This window comes from Convolutriloba macropyga, chromosome 7 (genome assembly GCF_964194025.1).
Source record: "Convolutriloba macropyga chromosome 7, txConMacr16.3, whole genome shotgun sequence".
In the NCBI taxonomy this organism is placed as follows: Eukaryota; Metazoa; Xenacoelomorpha; order Acoela; family Convolutidae; genus Convolutriloba; species Convolutriloba macropyga.
Genome location: NC_134474.1, coordinates 65,481,547 through 65,496,630, shown reverse-complemented (window position 1 = coordinate 65,496,630; position 15,084 = coordinate 65,481,547). Strand labels below are relative to the sequence as shown.

At 36.0% G+C, this 15,084-nt stretch overlaps 2 protein-coding genes across 4 annotated transcripts in view; one reads left to right on the top strand and one right to left on the bottom strand.

Moving 5' to 3' along the window:
* Nucleotides 1-15,084, bottom strand: part of LOC142342459 (small ribosomal subunit protein bS21m-like) — a 215,764-nt gene that overhangs the window by 52,659 nt on the left and 148,021 nt on the right. The window lies entirely within an intron of this gene.
* Nucleotides 9,752-15,084, top strand: part of LOC142343251 (uncharacterized) — a 41,040-nt gene continuing 35,707 nt past the window's right edge. For 2 of the 3 annotated variants that reach the window (XM_075395031.1, XM_075395029.1), the window contains exons 1-2: nucleotides 9,752-10,114; nucleotides 11,130-11,280. In XM_075395031.1, coding sequence (XP_075251146.1) covers nucleotides 11,188-11,280 — 93 coding nt within the window. In that variant the 5' untranslated portion in view covers nucleotides 9,752-10,114; nucleotides 11,130-11,187. The remainder of the gene's footprint in view (nucleotides 10,115-11,129; nucleotides 11,281-15,084) is intronic. The other variant, XM_075395030.1, reaches the window with a different exon arrangement.

The window sequence follows — 15,084 nt, the reverse complement described above, 5'->3', positions numbered from 1 at the left end:
TTTGACATTCTAACTCAGCTGTTTTTGAATCTTAGTGATACTGTATTTTTTTCTTGAAAAAATTCAAAAAAACTGGAGGTTCAATGGTGTATTTTAAGTCAACTTATGTCGAATTCTAATTCGCTTAATTTTGAACGCTATTTTATTATCGAAAAAACATGTACGAACCGATATACGATATTCGAAATTCTAGTGAGTACTTACTTGAAATCTCGAAGATGGCAGTGACGGATCCCGACACCAGTTCAAAATTCCTCTTTCGGTTCGTGATGTTAAAACGTCAGACTCGTGTCGAAAGTTGATTTTCAAACAAAAAAAAAACAATTTTCTTTTAGAAATCAGTAAAACGCTCAATATTATAGGGTGGTGGTTTTCTATCTATGTTAATCTCTGTGGCCGTTATAGTAGCCGCCCGTAAGGAATACTCTATGTCTTTGGCTAATTGAGCGTGGTACTTGGTTAAAATGCAAAGTAAAAAATTAAATTGTTAGGTAGATTATGGTGAAGAAAAGTTGGTTTAAATAAACTAATATTTAAATAAACTAAGGTTTAAATAAATTACCCTCTATTTTAATATTTATATCATGCGTTTTATAACTAAGATTATGATTACTTAACACAAAATAGTATGAACAAACTATGAAATAGTTTAGTAGACTAGCGGTATTATAATTATATGTGAATAATAAAAGTCATTATAACCTTAGTTATAGACGCATCATATATGTATTAAGTAATAAAATAGGGGGTAAATTATAATTTAGTACATGTAAGGGTTTTGATATATATTTATGTATCGATAGGTATCATATGTTATAGCTGAGGATAGCTATTTGAATTGGATTAGTATCGCAAATACACTGTATTAAATCTATTCTGGAATGGCGGGGCGAATCCTGAATTATGTGTGTTTTACTAAATTTACTAGATGGAATTGCAAGGCAAATCCAGACTAAGTTGAGCTTAAGTAATTGAAGAGCGATTGCAGAGACAGCTTGAAATCAAGAGATTAATTTAGATTATGGTTACTTAACATTAAATAGTATGAACAAACTATGAAATAATTTAGTAGACCAGCGGGAATATATTTATATGTGATTAATTAAAGTCATCATAACCTTAGTTTTAAAACGCATGATAAATTTATTAAAATAGAGGGTAACTTATAATTTAGTACACTTAAGGTTTTCGATATATATTTATGTATCCATAGGTATCACATTTTCCCCATGACAGGAAAAACTTTTTAATGTATTTACAATTTTTTAGAGAGAACAACACAAATAAATTAAACTTATGTAAGAGAATGGACATTACAAGTGGCATAATCATTAGTGGAAAAACGCCACGAATGTGAAATTAAAAATACAAAAAGGCAATATTTTATGCATTTGCAGAGCAAATGCAAATTGAGAAATTTAAATGCACAAACCTTGAATATACTATTGAATACTATATTGTTGGAATTGAGAGGCGGGTGCAGCAATTTAAATTTTAAAACACAACGAAAACGGGATTCGCAGAGCGAATACATTAAAGAATTGCAAATCTGGAAATGAAGAATGAATGTAATGAATAAATTAAACACAAACACAATAAATTGGATTAGCAGAGCGAATACATGACCAAAATTAAATGAAATAGTTTTTAACAGTTTTGAAGCTTTATCAGTTGTCATTAAATTTCATTCTAGGCATCCCATACTGACATCTCTCTTTCTTGTTCGTATACATAATATCGGATTCGAGAATCGGGTGGTGATACTTGACCAATTTGTATATCAGGCCTTGGTGGGGATGGAACTCGGGATTGTTCAGCTCTTTGGATTAATGCAACTACCGATTCTTCGGTTGCTGAACTTTTCTTACTTTGTTTTTTCGTTTTTCGTTTCTTTGATTTTGAAGAGTTGGCGGAAGCCAATGAACTGGTTGGTGAAATGTCTGCCTCCGTAAAGCCGTAGAATTGAGGTCGTTTTCGCTTCCGTCCTTCATTCTGTGCTTGAGTATTGGATACCAGTGACCATTCGGGTTGTTCTTGATGTTGTGGTACTGGCGGAGCGGGTACTGATGAAGTTCCAGGTTGATCAGCGGGTACTGATGAGGTTCATGGTTGATCATGAGATGCACTTTCACGGGTCTCGTTCGGAGGGGCTGTGGTTCGTCGATGTTTAGGTTGCGGCTTTGTGGGTTTACGAACTGTTAGAGCACGGGTTACATTTGAATTCACGGACAAGACTACTGATGTGGTGTCTCGCTGACGGTGGTGGATTTTAATTTCTCCCCTCTTCTTTTTTTCAAGTCATTGCTATGCTTGGCTGTCTTCGTTTCCGTCGTTTGCTCATATGGTGCTGGTCTATGTTGCGCGTAAGTCCACAGATTAGTTGCTCGCTCCGCTTTAGTGCCAAATTTTGCCAGACCACTGTCCCTAACTTTTACGGGTGCTCGTCCTGGCTCGTTAATGATTGTTGTCGTTTGGGAGGATTTGGTTACATAGGTTCCGGGTTTAAGTACTTCATACAGGCAAGCGAGTTGTCCTTTTGCTCTCCTCTTGTTCGGCGGTTTTCTGGCAAGTTTGATGTTTAACGATGCCTCAGTCCTGGGGATTGGATTTGAAATTTTGGAGTGCAGTATGAATCGCAATTCCTTGTTACCGGAATCTTGATAGCGGCGGCCTGCGTCTTGTTGTGCCCGACACATACTTTTTCAATCTCCAAGTCACTTCTATCGGGATTGATACATCCAGATTCGTCGAGGAAATCATCTGCGGGGACCGTGTCAGCATCTAAATAGTGGTTAATAATTTTTTCATTAGTGAGATTTAAACTTGAGGGAACAGTACTAATATTCTTTAAGGCGTATTTGCTGGACGACCAAAATGAGCTTCGAACGGTGTTATCTTTGTAGTTTTCTGTTTTGTTAGACGGAGGTCTGAAATAATCTGCTTAGTTGCAATAGAAGTAGCAAATATTTCTTTATTTTGAGCTTTCATACAAGAAAAACGGCGTTTTATTGTTTGGATCATTCGCTCCACTAATCCAATAGCCCTATGATCGCCTATACTTTGTGACTTGTTTACCTACTAGGCAGGTCGCTTGGTATAAACGTTTTGTTCGTGGAATTACATGATTATATGCATATTCTCGTAGAAAATTAACTACATTTGTCCCATTAGCCTTTTCGAAAATTTCAACTGTGGGGTACTTTGAAAAATTATCAATACATGTTAGAAAGTAGATTTCTTCGTCTTTTTCATTAAATATTGGACCTCCAAAGTCAATTTGAATTTCCTCATTAGGTTCTTGACATAGTTTATATGGATGCCATTTAGATTTAGGAATAATAGGTTTGAGATTCTTACAATTTTCTGTACAAGGAACACAATCAGAAGTTTTAGCGAGGATTTCTTTGTGCATGTAGGGCCACCATGCATATTGGGATAAGGAGACCTTCTCCCAGCTACCTGGATGCGTCATATGAATCAACTCGAGCACAGCATCTTTGATCGAGTTTGGAATCGCGACGCGTTCGTCGACGCAAAGACATCCGGATTTCACGTGGAGGTCATTCCAGAAAGAGTGAATGTAGTGGCTGACCTCTTTACATCTAGCCTCGTCATCTTGCATCACACAATCCCTAATTTCCTTTAAGACAGCATCCTTGCTGGTTAGGACTGCAAGGAAGGACTTCGTGAAGAGTTGATTTAAATTTTTTTCAAAAATCTTCTCCCGGGATAGTTCGATGTCTCGGTGTTCTGATGATGAAGAGGCCTGTGTATTGTTGATATACTAGTGTTCGTATTTGGCGTCGGTTGTGTTCTGAAGTTGACTCGGGAAGTTTGCGGGGAAGTTCGGGGGTTGATTTGAGCGGACTCATTAGAAGACATTGCGATATGATTTACGTTGTTGTTAGGATTAGTGGCTGAAATTAACTTTAAATTTTGTGACTGGATTCGTGGAGCGGATGCAGTACTAATTTTGAGCAAGAGATTTGCGTGAAAAATGGAGCTGCAATTGAATTTTGGATTGAATTTATTTACTTTTGCTATAGTAGTGAGTGAGTTATTTGAGGCATTTGGAGTATGTGCGCTAATTTTTGCAAGAGTGGACGCGCGTCTTGTTTAGTTGTAATTGACATTTGCCGGTATGGTGCTGCTTTTGGAATGGAATTTCATTTGAGTGACTAAATAAAGTTGTAATTGCGTCGCGATTGCGGGAAATTGTAGCTACCATGAACTGTTCATCATACTGAGTATTGCTTTTTGCTTTCTGATTTGGTTGGCGCGAAATATAATTAATTAATCCCATTCTAGTGCGAGGGATATGTTCTCAAAGTCAAAGGGTAACAAACGATCAATCAACGGTGTTAATCGACTATTATAGGGTTTATTTGAGCGATGAGATTTTGAAACTGAAAGAAGTGCTCTATGATCTGTCAAGACTGTAAAATTTTTTTCAAAAAGATCAAATTTAAAATATTTGACGGCCCAAACCACGCCGAGCAAATCTAGTTCGTTAATACTGTAACGTTTCTCATTGTTATTAAGGAAACGAGATGCAGAAGCCACCGTTTTCCAACCCTCACAATCCAATTGCTCAAGTGCAGCGCCTAGACCTTGACGAGATGCATCACATTTGACTCGCGTTTCCAAGGTCAGATTAAAATGAGTGTTTTCCGTAGCATTTGCAATTGTAGTTTTAATATGTTCAAAATGTGTTTGGTGGTTTTCAGTCCAGAGAAATTTTTCGTTTTTCTTTAATAAAGGCCGAAGGGGGTGGCAAATTTTTGCCAGATTGGGAATGAATTTGCTTAAATGATGAACACTACCTAAGAATGATCGTATTTGTTTCAATGTTTTTGGAGCCTTGTTTTCTGCTATTGCTGCTGTTTTCGATTCTATAGGTTTAACACCATTTTTGGAAAATGTGAAACCAAGTCAGTTTATCTGGTGTTTTGCAAAATGACATTTACTTAAGTTTATTCTGAGATTATCGGCGTCAAGTTCTTGTAAACATTTGTAGGCGTATTTGATGTGTGATTCCTTACTACCTTTGTTAACTACCATTATGTCGTCAAGAAAACAATATGTATTAGTCAAACCAACCAATGTGTAATCCAAGGCCTTTCGAAACTCTGCCGGCATATCGGTAAGACCATAAAACCCCGTTTTAAAATGATACGTACCAGTCAATTCGCCACAAATAATATTAAAATTACAATGGCGAGAGGTGTCCGGATGCAATTTTAGTTGGCTATACGCGTATTTTAAATCAATTGTTGAAAAATATACGTTATCACCTTGATTGGAATCGTTGATGTGTTGTGAAATAGAATCGATAAGACTGTCTATGTTCGGCATTTGATACTTATTTTTATAAATTGCTTTATTCAGAACTTTTGAATCAAGAGCTAATATAACTGATTTGTCCTTCTTAACTGTGATTACGATTAGAGAAATAAAATTTTTATCGGAGCATTCCTGTAATTTTTCGATATGTCCTTGATCTGAGAGTTTCTTCAGTTCATCAGATACTTTGTGTAACAAATTTATAGGAACACGACAACCTTTTTGATGTGATGGGGTATAATGTTCATGAAAGTTTGAGCGCACTGTATGTAATTTTGACTTACCAATTCTGGAGGTTAAATCAGGAAAAAGGGTTGCAATTTGTTTTTTGATTGGACAGTATTCTTGTTCTAGGTGAGTAACTGTTTTTGGTCTTTTAGATTGTTAAATTGAAAGTCATAGGGCAGGGAACAAATCTCTACCCAGTAGCGAACGATGACCATCTGCCACTACTTGAATTTCGATTGGAGTCGCGTATCAATTGTTAATTTGAATTGACTTTTGTAGAATGCCTAGCATTTGATTGAGTTCATTAGAGAACTTTTTCAATTGTCTGGGAACTGCCTCGCGTATCCATTTTGAATTTGAGTCTTGGGAAATGATGAAGTTTGCCAGCGTTTCATTTATTATCGTGCAAACGCTACCCGAATCCACCAAAACATTTGTTGCTGTATTTCCGAGTACAACAGGGAGATTAATTGGTTCTATAGAAGTTGTAGAGACTGCTGAAGACACTGATGCAACGCAATTATCTACATCCGAGGAGTAGTTTGATTCCAAATCAGAGTTAAAATCAGCCGAAATTTGATTAACATTATCAGTCTGATCATGTTTTTCGACATTGTTGACCCGGTGTCTAGGTTTTGGATATGAGCCAGGATCCTTGGGTTTTCGGCAGACCTTAGAAAAATGATTTTCAATGCCACAGTTATTGCATTTCTTTCCACGTGCAAGACATTTATTTCGATGTTCTGATGTCCAACTCATTCCACAAAATTGACAGGTTGTAGGCTTTATCCGGGCAGTGGTGGTCATATTTGAAAAAGGGGTAGCATTTGCGATGCGCATCCGTTGTATTTGATTGACTGTGGAATTGAGTTCGGATTTAGTTGCAGTCATTTTAAGTTGATTGAGAGTGCCCATTGCGATATTTATTGCCATTGCCAAGGCTTTATTGGGTTCCCCGGTTTCTTTTAGAAGCTCTTTTTGAATATCTTCATTTTGCATGTTTGCAATGAAAACGTCTCTGGTAATGGTATCTCCCTTTTCTCCCAGGTCACAGTTTTCAAAAAGTTCTTCGAGATGACCGTAGAATTTCTCAATTGCTTCCCCCTTCTGCTGTTTTCGCGTGAGAAAGAGATATCGATCAAAAGTTATATTATGAACTCGAATGAAAGCTTTGTTTAAGATATCCCAGAGATTCCTTGTCGAATTTTCGTCTAAATTGGTAGTCGAATTCTTTGAATTGAATACTCGTCGGCATTCTGTTCCGAGACTCAATTACATCAATGAGGATGCTTTCCGATCACAGATTTTCCAGGGTTTGTCTCCGCACAGTACGCCTTTAGCCTCAATGCGTAAGCAGTTATTTTTCCACGCCGTCTTTGCTTGTTCATTACGAGTACATCGATCTCGTTCCGATTGTGCTGTAGGATTTTCAATCGCATCTTCGTAGGCGGGTTCAGTGGGTAGGAAAACATGCTCTGGAGGGTCAGCCAAGAGAAGATCCATACAAGAATCGCAAGTTTGAGTTGTGTTCTCCAATACACCAGTCGAAGAGGGGGCTCTAGAGTTGCTTTCTCCCTAAAGAGTTGAATTCCGAGCGGGGATTTGCCATTGTTCTTTATTGCTGACTGCACTGAGAGTAGCTATTTGAATTGGATTGGATTAGTATCGCGAATGCACTCTATTAAATCTATTGTGAAATCGCGGGGCGCATCCTGAATTATGTGTTTTACTAAATTTACTCGATGAAATCGCAAGGCGAATCCAGACTAAGTTGAGCTTAAGTAATTGAAGAGCGATTGCAGAGACAACTTGAATTCAAAAGATTAATTGAGATTATGATTACTTAATATAAAATAATATGAACAAACTATGAAATAATCTAGCAGACTGGCGGCAATATAACTATATGTGAATAATAAAAGTCATCATATCCGTAGTTATAAAACGCATGATTTAAATATTAAAATAGAGGGTAATTTATAATTTGGTACATGTAAGGGTTTCGATATATGTTTATGTATCCATAGATATCACAGGCCACTATAGTAGCCACCCGTGCGCAATACTCTATGTCTTTGGCTAATTGAGCGTGGTACTTGGTTAAAATGCAAAGTAGGAATTTAAATTGTTAAGTAGATTATGGTGAAGAAAATTTGGTTTAAATAAACTAAGATTTAATAGAATGGTTAGCTCTGATAGTAAGTTTGGTGTTCAATGAATGAATATAATCCTCGGTTTGGTCGGTGCCCAATATCGGTTCTATCAATGTGGTAAGTTAACCAAGTCAACAGAGATATGTCAGTTTCGTTGATTTCGTTCGAAGCCCGAGCTTTGTCTAATCACAGGTCTATTTTCTTTTCTGACACCTATCAACCTTGTGTCAGCCATGAATCATGTAATAAGTCATTTTAAACTAATTGGTTAACCTTGAAACCCAGGGTTTTTAATACATCTTTTTATATACGTGTGACACTCACAAGGCGCAAAGCTCTATGTCTTTGGCTAATGGAGCGTGGAAGTGGTTTAAAATGCAAAGTTATACGTTATATTTTTAATCAGATCAGTTTGAAGAAAAATGGGTTTAGTTAAATTAAGATTTAGTAAAGTGGTTAGCTCTGATGGTAGATTTGGTGTTCAATGTAAGAATCTAGTCCTCGCTTTGGTCGGGACCTAATATTAGTTCTATCATCTTGATAAACTAGCAAAATGAACAAAGATATGTCAATTTGGTTGATTTTGCTCGAAGCCCGAGCTTTGTCTAATCAAATTTCTATATTCTTTCCTGACACCTGTCAACCCTGTGTCAGCCAGAGTTTAGGTAACGAATTAGGTTTTTAATTTAATCTATAAACTTGAAACCCAAGGTTTTTAGTGCGTCTTTTTTATATGCCTATGACGCACTGCCCCTCTCTCAACAAGAATAGAGTGTACCACTCACTCAAAAATCAAATAAAGTTTTCTTTCGTAGATGTTGTTAATAAAACGTCTCTTTTATTGTGTTTATTTACAGCTCATTCATTTTCTGAGCTGAAATGCATGGGGCTAAATGTTATACTTTACGCTGATGACTCAGTACTTGGGAGCCATAGTCAGTGCCAACTACAGCAAAGTACGGATAATCTGAACAAGTACTGTAGCAGAAACTATTTGAAAACCAATGTAAACAAGACAAAAAGCATAAAATTCAGACAAGCTGGCCGTTTAGCTGTCGGTTAAAAATTCTATATATCGAATGGAGAAGTTGAATTTACAAACACCTTCTGTTATCTGCGTGTAATTTTTTCAAGCACGTTTTCACCCAGTCATCATTTTAACCATCTAATAAATAAAGTCAGTAGCTTCAATAAATCAAAATCTTAATCTACAAAAAATCAATTTCAACTCAGCCCTACAACTTTGCATGTCAGTTGTTTTTCCAGCCTCAAACTACGGACTAGAGACGTACATCCATGAACTTTTTGAAATCGAAAAACAGCAATCCTCAACCGCAACGCTTTTAAACAAGTTGATGTTTCAAGATATACATAGATTAAAAGTGCTCGCCAAAACACAGAATAGTCAAGTTCTATGCCAATGGACTGCACTTTTTTGTATGGTGGGTTGTTACCAATGGGAGGGAAAACGTATGTTTGTGAAGGTTTTGCGAAATAACTCTTATCAACCGATATATTTTGTTGTCATTTTTTAAACTTAACACCTTCACATAATTCTATAACCTCTTGAACGATTGAATTTAATGTTTGTATTTGATAACTGTAAATAATTTTCGACAATTTGTCAGTGCGATCTGATTGTTGGTTCAATCTTGTTCTTCTCACTCAAGCTCATTGTATTTGTTAGCCATTTTCAATACTGCCTGTACCATTTAAAACTTTTATGCTTCTCTTGACTTTGGCTTCTATTGACGTTTAATTAATTTTTCTTCTTAAAATTGACATTAATTTTAAAACACGTGCACAGTTTAAAATGCCGAAAGTCTACAGTACCAGAAGTTAAAATGCCAGAAGTTGCTACTTAGCCAGAAGTGTACTTCCGTTGATTTTCGTCATTTTAAAACGTGCGCGTTTTGTGTTTTAAGCATGGTTAAGTGGCTCTGCAAAAGTCACATCGAAATTCTGACTCAGTATTTAACTGAGTCGCCAAAAGTTCTCAGTGACTTCAAGCAGAGTCAATTAACCATTACCTATAATTCGTTCCGTTTTCTCTATGTTCAAATTTTGAGCATGTCACATGTCAGTTAATAAACCTTGTACTACCATCATGTAGTGCCAAGAACGAAAATATTGAATTTGTGAAGGATTGTTCTACATTGGGGCGCTGCTATCGACAACATTGTCGTCCGGACGACACCTAAATTACACAAGGACAAAAAGCCCTAATTGCAGTCAAGTCCCTGAATTTTAAGGTCAGCATATCAAGGATCTCATTATTCTCATGCAATCGCCTCCTTACATCGGTAATTATGCCTGTGCAACGTATGGATGTGAGGTTTTTGAATACGAACCCGATGAATACGATGAGAAGTTCACCCAACACCAGCTGAGTGAGCATTGATAATTATTTCCGAAAAAAGGTGTAAAATCATTTATCGATATAGCTGCAGGAAACCTATCTACTATATCGACTCCTTAACATCAACACGGGGAGCCCTTTTATGCGATGCATCATAGAAACTGCAAAATACCAACCGCCCAGAAGATGCTCATGCATAATACGTACAAACATTTTCAGAAAATTCCTTTTTTAAGCAAGGACCATATCTACTTGAGAACTTGGGGCTTTCCCATTATACTCCAACCCCCCCCCCCCCCCCCCCCCCCCCCAGCTTTGGTCAGATAACCTTTAGCCCCCCATCATGGTATTTATACCATAATGGGGGGGGGGGGGATTTTTACATAACGTTCACTCAAGTATCTATCTCTTGTCCACTTTCATTCTTTCAGTTGTGTTATTGATAAGACGTGAATTCAATTCTCTTTCTGTAGTGTCAATTATTAGTCAGTATTTAAAGAAACGCTAGTAACGAAATGAGATTTGATTGGTATCATCTTATTTTTTCTTGCATAAAATCGTCTCATTTATTGAAAACTGAATACCAACCGCCAATACCAACCGAAATACTACCACTACCAATGTTCATGCAACTAAATGACATTCTACTTTTATCGAAATTGACAGAAGACGATAGCTTTTTACCAATGCTGAAACAAAATTCAGAAAAAGGGAGAACAATTGAATTATTCAAGCTCCCGAAAACCAGAACTGAAAAGGCTAGAAATGATTTTTTTTCCGTACATGCAGACTAGCAAATCGAATAGAAAAATACATTGAATTTAATACGAAAAAAGGCCTTAAAAATCGAGTTTTAAATTTCATGTGGAAGTTTGTAAACGAGCGATTCGACGAAAATAACATCTGTAGCTGGCATCTATGCTGTGACTGTCAGATCTGCAGAAATAATAGGACATATTTTCTAAGACGATGACTGGGACGAAAATCCCCTCAGTGAAAACTGTAAATCCCCAACAACAACAACAATATTGTCAGCTTATTTTTAGTTTGATATTGTTGTCCGTGTTGGTTGATGGACACATCTTCTTTGTCTGAGTTTGCGGGATGAAGGGTAGCAGTAAATCCAATCCATTGTCTGTTGACGCCCGGACGGCCAACATCATTCGCAAACATTACAATAAGGACTGGAAACCTCCGGCTAGTATAATAATCAATGAATCAAATCCAGATCTTTACCCTTATGTCTTCACTACTAAAAATTTATGCCCCTACTATTGTAAAAACGAGCGAAATTTTGAACTGAATATTCTGAATTCATTGAAGTTAGTACTGGAGATTTTGTTAACATTTGAGAAAACATCCAAAGATTTTTATTAGTGGTAGAGGGTGATTAATTTGTGTAAGAAACTTAAACTAAGGAGAGAAGCAATCGTAGACTAAGGTGAATATTAAGATTGCGTAGATTACTTCTGGTCTACAGTAAATGGTAAATATGCAAGAAAGGATCAGCAGATTTTATTCATGATCGTTTTTGGGTTTTTGCACTTAGACTCTTGTGTTCTTAAAGGCTTTTGGTGTTCTGAAGTCTCGACATCGAAATTGCGTGCTCGACTCTCATAAGAGGGTTCTTTGACTAGATTTTAGACGCTGCTTTTTAATGTGGACTACTCCAAGGGCTTTCTTAGCAGCTGAGAAAGATCCCAACTTTTCAATTGCTTTTGCATGTTATTCAGAAAAGCAATTATAGGTTTTTAAAATGTCCCTTCAAGATTTGGACTTGATTTGGGTTCGGTTTTTCGCCAACACAGTATTCAGCAAATCAGCAAAACGAAGAGAATTTCATCACCTTTATTACTGTTTTCTAAACAGCCTCCGTATGTTACTTAGTTGAACGCTTTTTTCTTTGTCCGAACAAAATATCAGATACCGAAATGTCTGAAGAAACGATCATGACCTGTCATTAACTTGAAATGAAACGGAAAATTTTCGCCACCGTTAAAATTTTGTTTCCATTTTGATACCCAAATATTATACATTTGAATAAAGAGGCCAAATCACAAAATTATTTAGGATACATAGGTTCTCATAAAGAAATCGATTAAATGTAAATTAGTTTTTCAGAACAACAAAATATACACGTGTTGATCCGGTTGTTTGACTTCCGTATAACAAGCTATACTTTATTAGATTTTTTACGGGAAGAGGGAATAACAGCTTTCAAAAAATTCTGCTGTTTCTTATTGGTGGCGCAGCAGAAAATCTCAGGAAAACCCGGGTATAGCAATCATTTATAAAATTCATTCAATCGGCTACTATTGGTACATTTTCCAAAGCTTAAATTTTGCTAGATTTTAAACTTCTCTCGAACGAAAGTTTGAAGCAATTACTGTTAACGTATGTGTCTTTTTATGCAAAATGTTTGCCGGGCCATGTTGTTCTAGAACTTCTTTCGATTTCAGATATTGAGTGATTTTTCACGCTTGAATTCTTGATTTTTGTGTGACCTAAATTGCGCTTGTTCATGTGATCTTTCCCATTATAGCCTCCCAGCTTTGTAGTGAAATAACCTATAGCCCTTCTCCCGTCATAATAAATATACCATAATGAGAGAGAGAGAGAGAGAGAGAGAGAGTTAATTTATCCTTGCTTGTATAGTATAAATACAGAACAGCATAGATTTAGTAGAAAAAAAACAACGAAGTTTACAATAGAATAGCAAAGTACAGCAGAACGATCAGCATAGTATTATTTATCTTCAAGCAAGGAAAGGACACGCAACGAGGTCGTTTGACCTACTTCACAGCGTGCCCAGATGTATACAACATAGATGATAAAATGGGGGTGATAACAGAATAGATCCAAAATTTTCTATGCTAAAGCCCTCTCTACATTAGATTGCCTCAACTGTCGTTCGAGTGCCATTTGTCTGACGCGTGTCATTTTCTTTTTTGGTTTCCTTTTGCTGGAATATTTTCAAGCATTAATCTCAGATCTGTGCTTTTCTAACTTTAACTTTAGGCAGTTTTTGTTTCTATCAGCTCTAAACTTTTGCCCGACTGTAGAACTCAAAGCAACTGTTCAAAAAGTTCACGGGAGTAGAAAGTTTGCAATGGTACCACGGCAGGCAGTCGGAGAATAATGTGTCCACAAAGTTAAAAGCAAAGTTCGAATTTGAACTTGTAGAAAAAAGCACATGAAATGGTGCCACAAGAAAAAGGGTCGGCATTCAAATGACCACATTGTCGATGAATTGCAAGTTTGTTAGTTTTTATTTGAATTTATATTTAATTTAGCTTAGTTCCAACTTTGTCAAACAAATTGTAAACAAATAAATTGCAGGCAGACTTTTTTCTTCAGCTAAATTGAGAAAATTTCTACATATTCTAGAAAGATTGGTACTATTTGGAAGCTTATTAAGTGTAAAATTGCGAATGAATGCACAGCCACCATCATTGCTAGCAACAACTTTGATTTGTTTAATTCTCGATAGACAAAAATACTCTACCTCAGCACCGCCTTAGTTCTTGCAGCTTTTTTTTTGTTTCAAGAGTTTTTGGGTTATCGGGATTTGAGTTATAAGTATTGGTAATTGGTGATTGTCCAGAAATTTTTAGCGATTTGAAATTTTTATTCCAATTTTTCCAAAACTTTTCTTTTTGCTGTGTTTTCGACTCAATATGGCGTCCTACTATACATCTTTTAAATTTGCAGATGAGTTGTTAATTTGATTGTAGCAGCACAATAATTCTTTTATGGGCATTAATAAACAGAAGTTAAAGCATGTGTCGAAAAAATCTCTTCTGCCGAAAAGTTTCCATATGTTTTGACATTTTCTGTTTTTATTTGATTGTTATATTTCTTATATGACAAGCAATTTTCCTGCTAGCCAATACTTTTTGGTGCGTCCTTTTAAGGCTGTAGCAAGCTAAGAAGTCAGGCTTGAAAACATTATAATTGAAAAAGTTAAAGGTATTTTTAGTTAAGTTTTCAATTTTTCAGTTCTATTGTTTTGTCTTTATATCTCTGCTTGCCCCTGAAAAGCTTAGAGCGATATAATATCACTCAGCTGTATTAAATTTACTGATGTTGAGGTGGGTCGTCTTAAATCTACTGGAATTGAGGTTGGTCAGAGTTCTAAAGAAAACCTTTTTGAAACATTGGAGCTATATTTTTCTAAATGACAACTTGAGAGAAAATAAACCTGGCTTTTCTAGTTTTTGAAATATTTTCAGTTTTTTCAAACTGCGATTTGAATAAAATTTTTTTAGAGCACTCAATGGGCAATTATGAGCAAAAACAAAAATAATAGATAAGGATAAAAACTGATTAAGTCGCATGTTCAAAAAGCCGAAACAAACAAATTGACGAAACTAAAACATTTGAAAAATTTATCTAAAAAACTATAGTCTCATGTTTTGTTTTAATTTTTACCAAGAATAACGCTTAGAGACGGCTGTTGAGGATTTGATGTAGTTGTGAAGTAGTTGTGAAAAGTAGTTGTGAAAAAAGTAGCTGTGAAAAAAACTTGAGCTGAAAGTAGTTGTGAAAAAAACTTGAGCAGATGACTGTGTGGCAAAATTGATGTAGTATTAGATTTATAAGAAACAGTATAATACAACTCCAAAAACCTTAGTTGTTTTTTCTAACAAGCAGACACAAAGCAAAAAATAATAGAATAAACAAGAAAAGTTGGTAAAGCCTAGAAGACAATGACAAGCTTCAATTATCGGCTGATGAAGAAGAGGTTTAAATGTGACTTCGGAGAATCAGTTTAGTACTAAAATCTGTAATCAGATAGTTATATTTCAAGAAACCTAAACTAATAACATAGATTGCCTGAAAGTAGCTGCGATAGCTTTGTAGATCTCCAGGTTTAAAAACGTAACTAAAAACAAAAACAGCGGAAAAAAGACATTTTCTCTTTTTTATTAATCGCTGAGATGTTATATTTTAACTTTGTGTCTATATCCTATTCCTCCTTCTATTAGCTGCTCTCGAATA